The 13,273-nt window shown below is 38.4% G+C and overlaps 1 protein-coding gene across 1 annotated transcript; it reads left to right on the forward strand.

Moving 5' to 3' along the window:
* The first annotated feature begins 1,223 nt into the window (after window positions 1-1,223).
* SPO11 (SPO11 initiator of meiotic double stranded breaks) lies at window positions 1,224-12,198 on the forward strand. Its single transcript, XM_041417872.1, has 13 exons — window positions 1,224-1,321; window positions 3,386-3,499; window positions 5,875-5,963; window positions 6,557-6,623; window positions 6,838-6,946; window positions 7,539-7,625; window positions 8,934-8,970; window positions 9,194-9,303; window positions 10,175-10,274; window positions 10,778-10,815; window positions 11,453-11,529; window positions 11,720-11,831; window positions 12,079-12,198. Exons 1-13 carry the CDS (start codon window positions 1,224-1,226, stop codon window positions 12,196-12,198), a joined length of 1,158 nt encoding a protein of 385 aa, XP_041273806.1.
* Window positions 12,199-13,273: the final 1,075 nt, after the last annotated feature.

A 13,273-nucleotide genomic window follows, 5' to 3' on the forward strand; every position in this document is an offset into this window, starting at 1 on the left:
CTTCGGAAAGCTGAAGGCAAATGGTAAAAAGTAGCACTAACTCTTTAGTTCAACTTCAGTAGAAGTTTAATTCCACTTTGGGGAAGGATGTGGATTTTTCAACAGCAGGAGCTGTACTGGAGTTCCATCTCCCTCAGCTTCCCGCCATTCAGGAGCAGACATTTGAGATTACAGGAAGAGGAAAATGGCTGGATGAGGAAAACGGCTGGATGATGAAGATGGCGGCTGGATGGATCAGCTGTTTGGCCACTTCCAAGCCAGCCTGGCTGGGTTTATTCCAGAAACAGGCATGCTGTGAAGTTTGTGGTCAGCCATCAGCTCCATGGACGGGCCTGAGGGCCAGCGTCCAGCGCTGGCCATGGCCTGGCAGGGTGGGCGGGGCCACCGCCTGTCAGTCAGAAAAGGGCGGGAAAAGCCCTCAGGAATCCGAACCAGCAGGAGTGGCCTTGGCCAGCCAAGAGAGCAGGGAAAAGGCCTTGGCAGGTCAGCAAGGGTGGGGAAAACCATTGGTAGGTTAAGAAGAGTGGGAAAATCTCTCCGTTGGCCAGTCAGGATGGGAAAATCTCTCAGTTGGTTAGTCAGGATGGGAAAATCAGTTGGTTAGTCAGGATCGGAAAAGCCCTCAGTTGGTCAGGAAGGGTGGGAAAAGCCTCAGATGGTCAGTCAGGGTAGGAAAAGCCTCAGCCGGTCAGGAAGGGTGGGAAAAGCCTCAGCTGCTCAGAAAGGGTGGGAAAAACCCTCAGTCAGTCAGAAAGGCCAAAAACGGCCCTTGGTTATTCTGGAATGGCAGGAAAAGTCCTTGGTCAATTAAGAAGAGTGGGAGGATCCCATGGTTGGTTGGGAAGAGAAGAAAAAGGCCTTGGTTGGTCTGGAAGGGTGGGAGAAGCTCTAAGTTGGTCAGGAAAAGCCCTCAGTCAGAGAGGGTGGGTGGAAAAAGCCCTCAGATGGTCAGAAGAGCGTGTGCCAGCTCCTGCTCTTTACAAAGGGAGGGTGATGGTCAGTCAAGGGGATGGGAAAACCTTGACTTTAGTTTCTACAGCAAATTTCTGCCTTTTCTCTGTGACCCTGTGGTTTGAGCTCACGTCATGTGTTCTACATCTACCAAGCAGAAAGGCCATTTGTGTGATTTCCTTTTTGTGATTTCTGTGTTAAACTCTTTTTGTCTCTTTTTAACAGGGCTTCTTCCCTACCCAGAGAAGCTGGACTGGCCTGTACCAGCTTTAATGGAGGAGCATGGTCTGTGTCCCACTGAAATTCCAGCTGGGAACAAGGCCAGCTTCAGGGAAACAAGTCTGTCTGGTCAGGAGAGCCAGGTCCCCAGGTAAAAAAATGTAAAAAATAGCACCTCCACTCTCTTTCTGTGGTAATGCTTAAGTAGGTAGGACACTATTGCACCAAATAGGCTCATGCTGAAGCAGAAACATAATCCAATACAAAAACAAATGGGGTCTTGGATTGCAAACAGCATCTTCATTCTCTCAGACCTCTCCAAAAAGTCTGTGGCTACAGAAATACAGAAAACTGTGACAAAATGAGCATACTGAATTACAGCAACAAAAAACCCTTGTCAATTTTTAGAGTCTTTCTGCACACAGTAACATCAGCCTCAGCAGCTAGAACAGTCTGGGAGTGTCGAGAAGGTATTTTAAAAATAAAAGAATAATATTAACATTATTTAGAGATTTCTTGGTTTCTGGCTCATGACTTCAGCGATACACAGGCCTAAGTTTTGAAGTGTGCTAGTTTCTTACACTGCAGATTTTCATTTGTAACTGTTTATTTTGTGTATCTTGTTAGCTTGCTAAAGATGCTATAATATTAATATTTTGTGCTGTTGATGTTGAAGATCTGTTCTCCTTCTATATAGAAACAAGTGTCCACTCTGCTGCAATCTGTTAGAAATGATCAGGCAAACCCCGTGAGCTGTGCAGCACCTTCCCTTTCTCAGCTCAGATGTCATTGTTAACTAAACCACAGTGAATTTCAAGTAGGCATACTTGGCCAGTGTCACATACTTGCTTATTAAAATTCAGATAATCTCTGCAAAAAGAGACAGAATATCAGCAGGGGGTGCACGGAGACTTCCTGTCCTCTTCCTCCTATTTTGCATTTTACATATTACATTTCCAATTTCTGTTGGCTAGCAAAAGGGGAACTTGGGAATGGAACACAAACCTGAACTTGCAAATTCTGCAGCACACTCTGAAATACATCTGGAATATTAAGATAGTTACAGTGGGCAGAATAAAGTGAATAAGTAAAATATTTATGAGTATCAAAGTAATGACAGGATTTAGAATTTCTACTTATCTGTTCTTTCACCCATCTGCCCATACAGATTTTTATTGTCTTCAACAATAATTTTTGTTCTTCTGGAACTTTAAATTGCTCTAAAAAAAATTATAATCTAGTTTCAGCAATGTGGAGAGAGTGTGGAGGCTGAGCTATAAAATGGAAGAAGCATATTAGATGATAGAAGGGAGCATTAATGACAGCTCATTATTGTTTAAGGACACTCTGCTTAATTTAAAACATCATTCTTGCTGATCTGAGATAATTAATTTTGTGTGGCATGCGCTGGTATTCACTCACCTTTTCTCTGTATATTACTTAATGACAGAATTGGACTTTGCTGATAAAACTTCGAGCTAAAATAAATTCCATGAATTCTTTAATTCCTACCTAGACTTAGGATAGTGCAGAGTCCACTTGTAATTGTAAGGACAGCTGAAATGCTGGAGTCAGATTGCTTATGAAAATAAAAAGCATCTGTCATAACACTCAAACCAGCCTGGAGTTTTACTGTAAGGGATCTGCTGCAAGGCTGCTTTGTCTTTTTAGGTGAAAGATACAGGTTTGATTCTTTCCATGGTGTGTCTGTTGAGACTGAGCCTTCATGTAATTAAAATCCTTAGCAGTTAGTTCAGGGCAGCAGATCAAAAGGTTAATGTGCAATGGTACAACAGGAAGTATTTGTAGTCCTGAACACTTTTTAAATTTATAGCATTTAAAAACAACTTTGCCAAAATCATGGCCAAAGCCAATATTACCTCATTTATAGTAAAACATTAATCATTAGTCACAAACCAACCAGTTGGTCTAGAAGTTCAGCTGGTGAAAAATTTGATGGTTACAGGATTGAACAGAAATATACTTTCAATTGTGTCCTCTATTCTTACATTTGCAAGGGAAAGGCAAAGGTATTAGGGAAACTGAGCAAAACAAAATTAAAAAATGAAAGTGTTTCTCCACATTTCTGAACCTTAAGTATGCTGTAAGCAGTTTTGGTTTACATGATTTTTGAAAGAGTGGGGATAGTTGATAAAACGAAAAGTAGAACTAGATTTTGTCATATGATCTGTGTTCTTAATTCTCTTTGTTTCAGTTCTGAGGTTCTTGAAGCAATAGAAAATGTTATCCAAGGTGTACTCCAAAGCCTGGCCCAAAAAAAAGCACCTGTTCTCACAGTGGCTAACAGAACAGACTGGAGGAACATAGAGTAAGTAGTAAATATTTAAAAGTCCTGCCTTCTATCAATAAAAATGCCATGAATATGAATTTGATTATGTAACTTCCAAAAAAGTTAATCATACATAATCATTCTACAAGCATTAGAATCAAGAAATAATTTTAAAAAGTAATGGACAAATAAAAAGTAATGCTTAGTAACCACTCTGAACAGGCATCATCATGTATTAAGTAATAGCAGACCACAGCACAAAGGGAAATGTAAAACTACTGTAATAGGGGTTGGAAAGGAAAGGGAGGTCCTATAAACAATCCTTTTCTGGAAGCAGTAGAAACCAGAAATGATGGGTTGTGTTAGAGTGAAAAAACCTGGTTTAGGCTGGAAGAAATTACTGGCAATTCTCTTCTTCAAACCCTTTGAGTGCTTCCTACTTTCTTTTCCTCTGCTTTTCCTCATGGTATCCTATTTCTCAAAATGATAGTGATAAACACATCCTTTTATTCTTCAGAGAAGGTGCATCTCACCTCTCCCAGCTGTGTGTCTTACTGGTGTGCTAAGTTCACTACCAGCAAAATAAAGCAAACCAAGTTTCCAGTATGTTCTCTAAATTTCACATCTTCTGCCAGCTGACCTAGACAGGATCAGAGAAAAAGAAGCCTGTCCTCCTTTATAGCACATTCTGTCATTTGTAGAAGTTGCTGGTGCAACAGTGTTTTTCCAAGGAGTTCATTTAAACTGAAAATCATCAAACCTGAGAGATTAGCTGATATCTACAATACATTAGCAAAAGAATAAAGGAAGACACAAATCTGTCTCTGGCCTTGTAAGAGCTTTGGACAGGTTAAAGGATATTCAGCTTGATAAGGCTGCAGAGGTGCTTGCTGTACATGGACACATTACAAACACTTAAGGCTGAGGAAGCACAGCAAACTTTCCAGGCGTAACACTCTGGTGGAATACTCATTTAATGAGAACAATAAACTTCTGCCAATCAAAAAACCTGAGGGGCCTGAAGGTAATCAGTTAACTGAAAAGCTTGTAGGTTCCAGGGAATTTAATGGTTTGTGTCTTGATAGTTTGACAAAAATGTTTCACTCAGATGTCTGTAAAATTAAAATACTCTTACAAAGTTTTGCAATTTTTGGCAGTCTTTGGGGAAATGGCATTCCATGCTAGAAAAACAAATGTGAGCTGTTAGTTACCATCTGAACACATATGGAGGAAAATGTTCAAATTAAAAGGAGTTAAGATCACAGTATGTTAAAAATAAGAGTCATCAATCACATCAAAAAAAGCAGAACCATTGTTTCTGGTGGAGAAGTGTAATCTCAGACAGGTCTTACAGAAAACTACCCTGCTGGAGTAAGCACAATCCTGGGAAGAATGGGGGTGATCCAGGTTTAACCTAAGAGTAATTCAGGGTAGTCTTGATTACACTTTTCCTCCTTTTCAGTTACAATGTCGGGAACAGGCAAGCAAAAAGCACAAATAACTTTAAAATGTTGCAAGACAAAGGCAATAAAGTTACTTTAAAGCTGTCAGGCAGATGCTACACGGGCTGTCCCTGCGGGTTTGTGCAGCGTGCGCGCTCTGCCACCCAAAGGACACACCGAGCAAAACCTTGCACAAACGAATTTGGAAACACGGTGTGGTTTGGGGATAAAATGATAGCCATTAAACCATCAACACTTTTAAAATGGACGTGCAAAACTCAGATATGAAAAAGAATGCTTTAAAGGCAGGATCATAAGGCACTAAATTACTTTAAAGTAAAATAATGGAGTGTCCTCAAGAAAATAACTGATTCTTTCAGTGAAATGTGCACCTTCAGATGTGAAATGGTGAAGCATGAAATACTGGAGCTCCTTTAGGTTAAACAACTGTTTAGATACAGCCCCTTTTTGTTTCCAACACTTAGAATACAATTAAGTTATCCTGATAATAATTTAAGGGCATAATTTAGATAGTATTATTGTATTCTGAAATAGTAACAGTTTTTCATAGAGTCTGCATCAGGAAGTCACTTGTGTCAGATGATTTTTATTTTAATAATGATTCAGATTTTTTCTTCTTATTTCTTCCTTTGTTTTCATACTAAGTAATTACTGATGCTGATACATTAACAGTTCTAAACATGTATAAAATTATTTTCTTCTATTTCTATCTGGAAACTTATCTTCTTTATACTTTAATTCAGTCTTGAAGCATCTTCCTGAGAAACTCTTTGCTGCCTTTTTCCTTTGGCCAATCCAAGCCCACCCAAGCTGATGGTTTCTCTGCTGAGTCTGAAAATAGCACAGCTCTATTTGCTGATAGGAAAGGGGTTTCTGAGTCTGAGTTACAGAGAACAATTCACCTGTACTCAGGGAGTTTGCAGTTTATTGTGTTTGTTTGCATTACATCAGATTTAAAGATTCTGTAGGTCTACAGATGATACCAGGTTGCACTACAAAACAAATAAGAAGTGACTGCCCTCAATCAGCAAGAAGATTTGGTAAGTTTAAAAAAAGTGGAGTTCCTGGGCTTTTCTTTTTTTCCCCTTAGTTCCCAACTTCCTAAAACACATCCAAAATTAAAATATTATGCACTACAGTTTGGAAGTGTGTGGCTGATATAAGCTGATACTATGATCAGCCTTTCAGCTTTTCTTTTTTTTTCCTCTATTAAATTATAGTGAGTGACAGTGAAATTAATACAATTTTCTTAGAGTTTCTCCCCTCCCTTAATGGATATCAACTACAGGCTTATTCAATAAGTCTTGATGTAAAAACATCACCCTTCTTCAAAAAGCTGGCCAGGAAAGGAATCTTGGAATACAGACAATAAGCTCATTTCTTTTTCTAACTCAGTCATTTCATTTCTTGGCCTGGACATTAGTGCATACGTTCCCTCACTTAACCCCCTCATATTTTTTCTCATTATGCTAGAAATTAATGAGCCTATTGAATAGTACAATCTCTCTGTATTTTCACAGTACATTTCAAACTTTTTTTATGGGACACAAATATGGTCTTATATAAAGACCAATTATTGTATACACATTTCTGAAAAATAGATAGAATATTTTGTAAAATGTATTTTTTTCAGCTTTGATGCTCAAAATATTATCAATGATCTATAAGATGGTGCAGAGCAACACTTATGCAACTAAAAGGTAACAGAGCCAATTTCTGCAATTTCAAATAAAGCTGTGTTTTAAGTATGTTTTTGTGAAAATCAGCCTGTAGGACACAAACCTGCAGGATTCCTGTACACAGAATGGGATTATATAAATAGGTTTATCTGGTTAACCATGTTCTTTATAAAATTCTATGAGCCTGCAGCTGTTTCAGGATTATAATTACCAATACAATATTTTGTCTTGATAGAGATATATATTACTCAGATACTCTACTGTTTGGTAGCCAAAGTGTAGTGGACCAGATCATCAATGACATTTCTTGCATGCTTAAGATACCTCGGAGAAGTCTACACGTAGTAAGTGGCTTCTTGTCAATATTTTTGTCATCATTTCCAAATCTTATTACTGCAAGGGGAAACATCACAAAAAGTTGTCAGCTAGAATTAAATAGTTAAAATAAAAAGTCTCATTGGTGCTAATGAAATCTAGCTATGCTTTATTGTGGCACTCAAAAGGTTTTTTTTCTCTTCACAGAAAATTCATAGTTTGCTTTTTCTAAAGGGTTTGGGACAAACTGCCAGCTAAAATCACAGGAGCTTTTGTTATGGCCTAGAGAAGGCAGTGCTTAAACTTCAGAGTGCAAGACATCTGTTTACAAGTTTCTACTCACATGAGTTGATAATTTGGGGGTTAAATGAAAGTTTAAAGTACATCAGAAATGTCACTATCTGTTAAATTGACTCATATCTTGCAAGGGTTCCTTCAAACCTAAAATTATTTCTTGTAAGCCCTTTTGTCCATGAGGACAAAACATTGCTTAGTGTTTAAAAGGCTGATGGCACTGAATCACTGCTTTGTACCAGTGGGAATTCTTTTCAGAGATTTCTTGCTTTGTCTGTACAATATAGTAACTTCCCATTTACTCTGTACAACTTTTATTTTTTCCAGCTGTCTACAACTAAAGGTTTTGTTGCTGGTAATTTAAGTTACACTGAGGAAGATGGTACAAAGGTGAATTGTACCTGCAGTGCAACAGTATGTATTATAAACCACAAACACAACCCATAGCATCTGCCTGCACAAGATAACCTGCACTCCTTGTAGCTCAGGTTACTGTGTACATTTATTACACAAACCTCTGCTTGGGACAAATTGAGGCATTACAACCTGAGTGAATAAAACACATGAAAATATTGCTTAACTGTACTGTAATTCTGGAGCTTAGACTCTGTATTGTAATTCTGAGCTAGAGTCACCAAGAATAAATATTTGGATATGGTTTTTAGCACTACCTTCTGCCATGGGATCCTTGCAGAGGAAGGTGTGTATGTTACATATCTTAGGCTTTATATTACAGTGTTCTGTTGAATGAGTGCTCTTGAAACAAAGAATCCTGGGAATTCTGAACATAGAGCATTTCTGTCACAGCAAATTGAATTTTGGCAGAGAGAAAAAACAATCAAAATTGGTTTAATGGGAGGAGATTCAATTGGCCTAGTCCTGAAAGATTTTCTACAACAGTGCAGAGAATGAAAGCAGAAATAAAACTCAGATTTGCTGACTACTGTCACAATTTTCTGAAAAATGTGTTCATTGTAAGCCTTAGTTGGTGATTTCAAAATTGAAGGGTAACCTTAGCTGTCCATTCCACTTGTTTGTAAGCATTAAGTTCCCTGTTACTGTTCTCCATATTTGTATTTGCTGAGTTGTCCCACCCTGGCACTGGGGGTGATTTACAGTCAGGAGTTAAAACAGACCACACACTTCCATATATACATTCTCTTTGACCAAGTTCTTCCCCCAGTTCCTGTTTTCTCATCCATATGCTTGCCAGATTCAGCAAACCCTAACTGAAGATGTAAAGCAAACAGCACCATGTCTTCAAATTTTTGCTCAAAAATACTCACAAAATCAGGTTAGAGGCCAGTAAAAGAATCAATTTAAAGGTCTTACAAAAAGAATGTTTAAGTGTTTTAAGTCTGTATTAAATTTGCAATCTTCACACCAAGCAGACTTTTTTTTTCTGGCTAAGACAGATAAAACATTAATCAGGGTATTATTACCTCCATCATGCCTATAGGATGAACAATTGTGCAACAGTGGCACAAATACTTTTGAAAAGTATCTTGTTATGACAGGAGGACTCCTAGACACAATAGTGCATATGAATGGTTGAATACACTTGTAAAGACGTGAAAATGTCAGAAATTATCTTATATAGATCATATAGAGGAGGAATGGTGGTTTCATGATGAAATTGTGTCCTTCATTACCTAATGTTGTTATTTTAAAATATATCATTTTCTCTATTTAAAATGATTAATCTCATTTTTGTTGTTTTAGGCAGTCACTGTGCCATCTAATGTTCAAGGAATTAAAAGTATCCTTTGAGCAAGAACTCTAATCATAGACGGAAAAAAAGAAAGTAAAAACAAGAAATATTCCAAGTTAAACAGCATTTTGGTAATTTTTGCTTTCCTTGTTGGCTCTGAAATTGAGTCATGATCACTGCTCTTGGCTCCAGAACAGGTATTTTAGAGCTGCTAGTTTTAATTGATTGGTGTGACGGATCATTTTACAAGCAGCTGGCCTTAACACAAAAGATTTAACCTCACATGCCAAATTTATATTAATTGTAGAAAAAGATGCAACTTTCCAGAGACTCCTGGATGATGACTTCTTCAATAAAGTGTCCCCATGTATCATGATCACGGTATGCACCTTGTATTTCATATCCTCCAGCTACACCTAATTTAAGGAATACTTTAGCATTGTAGAACTGCTCAAACTTGGGCAAAAGGCCATAATAAAATTAATATGAAACATATTTAAAATTTAATTATCCTCATAGAAATATGAAATGCATGCTCTAAAGACTTATTTCCTCCAAACATCTCCTCAGAGCTTGGTAGCTTATCAGCTTCCTGTGCTGCTGCAAAGTTGCTGCTCAGTCTCAGAAAGGCTCAGCTGTTCAGTGACCTTTTGTCCTTCAGGACCTGAGGTTTTGCAAACCCAAATGAAACAGAATTGGTTGATTTTGGACTGTTTTGAAAGAGCTGTGAAGCCGGGGGAATGAACAGGAATGTGTAAACGAAATATGCATACAGTGAGGAAAAAACATTTCACCATTCCTAAGAGAGATAAGCACTCCTACTATGCTATGCCACAAATGGTCCAGCTTCAGTCAGTCATAGCAAGAACTTGTTTTATAGCACTCCATTAGTGCAATAAATATTAGTTTAAGATAAAAAAGTGGCCTTCTTACACCAGCCTATGCAGACAGCAGGCTACATCTATGTATGAACTCCCAGACCTTATAAATTAACTCCTTGAAAAGAGGAATGTCTGATGCTCCTGCAGTGCCCATAATCCAGAACACCTGCCCAGCTGCTCCCAGTCTGGCCTCCTTCTGCACAAAGCCAAAATAGGAGCATAGAACTTTCCCTGCAAAACAGCTGCTGGAGAAATGTTTCTGCCAGCATTTTGTTTGTTTGCTTGCTTTTAAATGGCAAATATAAACACATATGTAGCCAGATGTTGTTTCAGTTAATAAAAAACTGTCTGCTTTTCTTTTATTTCTTTAGGGAAGAGGCATACCAGATCTTAATACACGACTTTTGGTCAGGAAGCTGTGGGATTCTTTTCAAATTCCTATTTTCACCCTTATGGATGCAGATCCACATGGTAAATCTGTAGAGGCTCAAAGGCATAAAAGGAAAGCACAATTTGTTTAGAATGTCCTTTCTCACTCTTATGAGAAGGTTCTGAGATCTCAAAAATCCAACCCAATCAGAAGGTGATGTATCTACATTGATCCCACCTGAAATTAGGGAGATTACTGCAAAGTGAGGAGCAGCTGCTCAAATAAATAGTATTAAGAGATATGAATTACACAGGATAAAGAAAGACACTTTTAATAAGAGATGTTGGACAATGTGTAAAAGAGCTGATTATCCTTGGGTTTGAATTGACTGCACACAGATAATGTGAAACATTTAACAACATGAAGGTGACATGCTGAGATTCTGATTGTTTTGACATAATCTAAAAATATGTAAACCATTAGAACCTCACTAATCATAAAGCCATAACTGTTGTGCCATGAAACTGATTTTTTAAACAGTCTCCTTAAACATGCCCATTGTGCAGACAAACAGACACTTGACTTTTGCTATTCTGCAACCCAGGTGTAGAAATAATGTGTGTCTACAAATATGGATCTGTGGTGAGTATATTTTTTTCCTCTTTAAATACCTTGTTTTATAGCCCAGCCTGGAAGCTGGAATGCATGAAATGCTACAGCCTTTGTCAGAATGGGTGCTGCCTTTTACCATTTTGATTCAACACAAAGAGGTGATTTTTAGGCCTTGTGTGTCTGCAGAAACAACTTCTTCCTGCAACAAAAAGAAACTGGATAGTAATGCCAGGTGTTTCATTTAACCATATTTCAGTTTTTCTCTGCTGCACAGGCAGTTTCCAAATAGAAAAGGGTTCACCATTTAGATTTGTTTCTGCCTTAGAAGAGGAATGAAGGCTGGAGGGACCTTGGGAGAAGGAGAACCTAATTGTGAGATGGATGATTCTCTACAAAATAATGTTACATTGGTAAAGATTTTATTCTGGACTGAGAATTTGCTTAGGGATACTTGTGTTGATGTGGAACATTATGGAAAAAGTAAAGAGGAACAAGTATTATGTTATATGGCTACAGACAAGGTATGGACACACTACGTGGAAGGCAGGCAGACATGGGTGGAGGCAGAGGGCATGATGGGTGAACTGTTCAGGAGAGAAATGGAAAAAGAACATCCCAAGTTAAACCACAGATCACTGAATGTCACAGCTGACCTTTGTCATTTCAGTCAATGTCCTTTGAGGCCCATCATCTCACTGTTCCCTCTGTCAAGTGGCTTGGTCTCCTTCCATCTGATCTTGAGAGGTGAGTTATTTCCTCAGAAGAAAAAGAAGTATCCTTCTCCTTCACAGACAGGAAATGCAATTTTACTACACAAAAATCCATTTAAACCCATTACTCTTTCCATGCATTTTTTGCTTAATATAAGGAAATAAGATGGACAAATATGTTTTTTAGTGTGTGAGAAAATGTAAGAATTTTATTTTCTTTCCAGATTAAACATATGCAAAGATGCTTTGATTCCATTTACAAAGCAAGATGAAAATAAATTAGCAAGTATTCAGAAGAGACCTTACATTGCTTGTCAGCCACTGTGGAAAAAAGAGGTTTGTATAAACCTGCTGTTTTCTATTTCTTACTCCCCACGGGACAGATCCTGCATCTGACAAGATTTTAGGATAGCAGAACCAGCCAGGTTTTGTAGCCCTAAAAAAAGGCAGGATTTAGAAAGCCTGGAATGTCCCTCTGAACCACTTTGCAGCTCTGCATGCACATACCATGAGTGGATGGAATTTTCTTAACTTTCTACACACATTAATTTTCCCTCTTTTTTTTTTTTTTTCCCTCTTGTAGCTGGAAATTATGGCAGCATCTAAACTGAAGGCTGAAATTCAGGTTTTAACTTCTGTCTCATCAGATTACCTGTCCAGAGTCTATTTACCAAACAAACTGCAGTTTGGTGGATGGCTGTGAATGCTGCTCTGCAAATCAAATGTTTTCCTACATATTGATTTCATTTGACTGCACTTAAGAAAAAAAGAAGTGCTTTTGTTCAGTTTCTTTCTCTCTGTACCTAGAGTATCATCTTCTCTCTTCCTTTGTTCAAGCTATAAGAGTAATTATGATTTTTGCAGACTACTGCTACTCCCATTCTGTGGTTTCTGCTGTGAAAAAGTGCCATATGCAATAGTACACATAGAAGAGATAATGAAATATGTTCTTTCTGGCCAGAAAAATGCCAAGTTCAAAAATGTATCCACTTTGCCTTCTGTCTTAAAGCACTGCATGATGCTGTACCAAGCTTTTTGTAGCTGAAGGGAGTGAAAGACTCCCTTAAGAATTTATTATATGTGCCTCTTTTTGGAAATTATTTTAGGTTTTGTGTTTACTGTAAAATCGGACTTAAAAGCCAGAAATAATTCCTGATTACTGCATATCTCAAGCAGCTATAAAACTTCCAGCAATCAAATTAGTATTTGTTTTCAATGAACAGATAAAAAAATAGATGTTACTGACTAAGAATTTAATAAACAATGCTGTTAATAATGCACATCAAAACAGAATCCATTGTTAATTTTGTTTTCTTTGTAAAACAGTAAAGAGAAGCAGAAAACTGTGGTGATTAAAGCATACATTAATTTTTATGTGATGGAGTCAGACCGCATAGAAAATGCCTCCAAAATTGATCTCCACAGCCACCAGCATGGATCTTGCAGACGATATTTTCAGTAGCTTTATTTAGCTGGGTTTTTTTACGGCTGCCCCACCAGTATTAGACTGGAATGAAACGTCCTTTTTATTCACAGAGCAGTGGCAGAGTCCCAGCAGGCGCTGCAACCCCAGGGAATTACAGGGAATGGAATTCCAGGGCCGGTGCAGCAGCCGCTGTAGCTCAGGAGGATCAGGCCAACCTGCGGCTCGGGGACATCCCCAAAAACCCCGACACGCGACCCCTTCCTCCGGGAAGGAAATCGGGATTCGCTTCTCGCTGGGGCGGGGCCCCCGCCCGCCTCTCCACGCAGGGCGCAGCCGCGGCCCCGCCCGCGGC

The sequence above is a fragment of the Onychostruthus taczanowskii genome, unplaced genomic scaffold (genome assembly GCF_017590055.1).
Source record: "Onychostruthus taczanowskii isolate IOZ18803 unplaced genomic scaffold, ASM1759005v1 scaffold57, whole genome shotgun sequence".
Lineage (NCBI taxonomy): Eukaryota > Metazoa > Chordata > Aves > Passeriformes > Passeridae > Onychostruthus > Onychostruthus taczanowskii.

Coding starts and splice junctions, on each gene's coding strand:
- SPO11 (XM_041417872.1), top strand. CDS start 1,224: ATGGAGGAGCATGGTCTGTGTCCCACTGAAATTCCAGCTGGGAACAAG. Junction 7,626..8,933: donor ATTGTACCTGCAGTGCAACA/GTATGTATTATA, acceptor TTGTTGTTTTAG/GCAGTCACTGTGCCATCTAA. Junction 11,530..11,719: donor CTTCCATCTGATCTTGAGAG/GTGAGTTATTTC, acceptor TTTTCTTTCCAG/ATTAAACATATGCAAAGATG.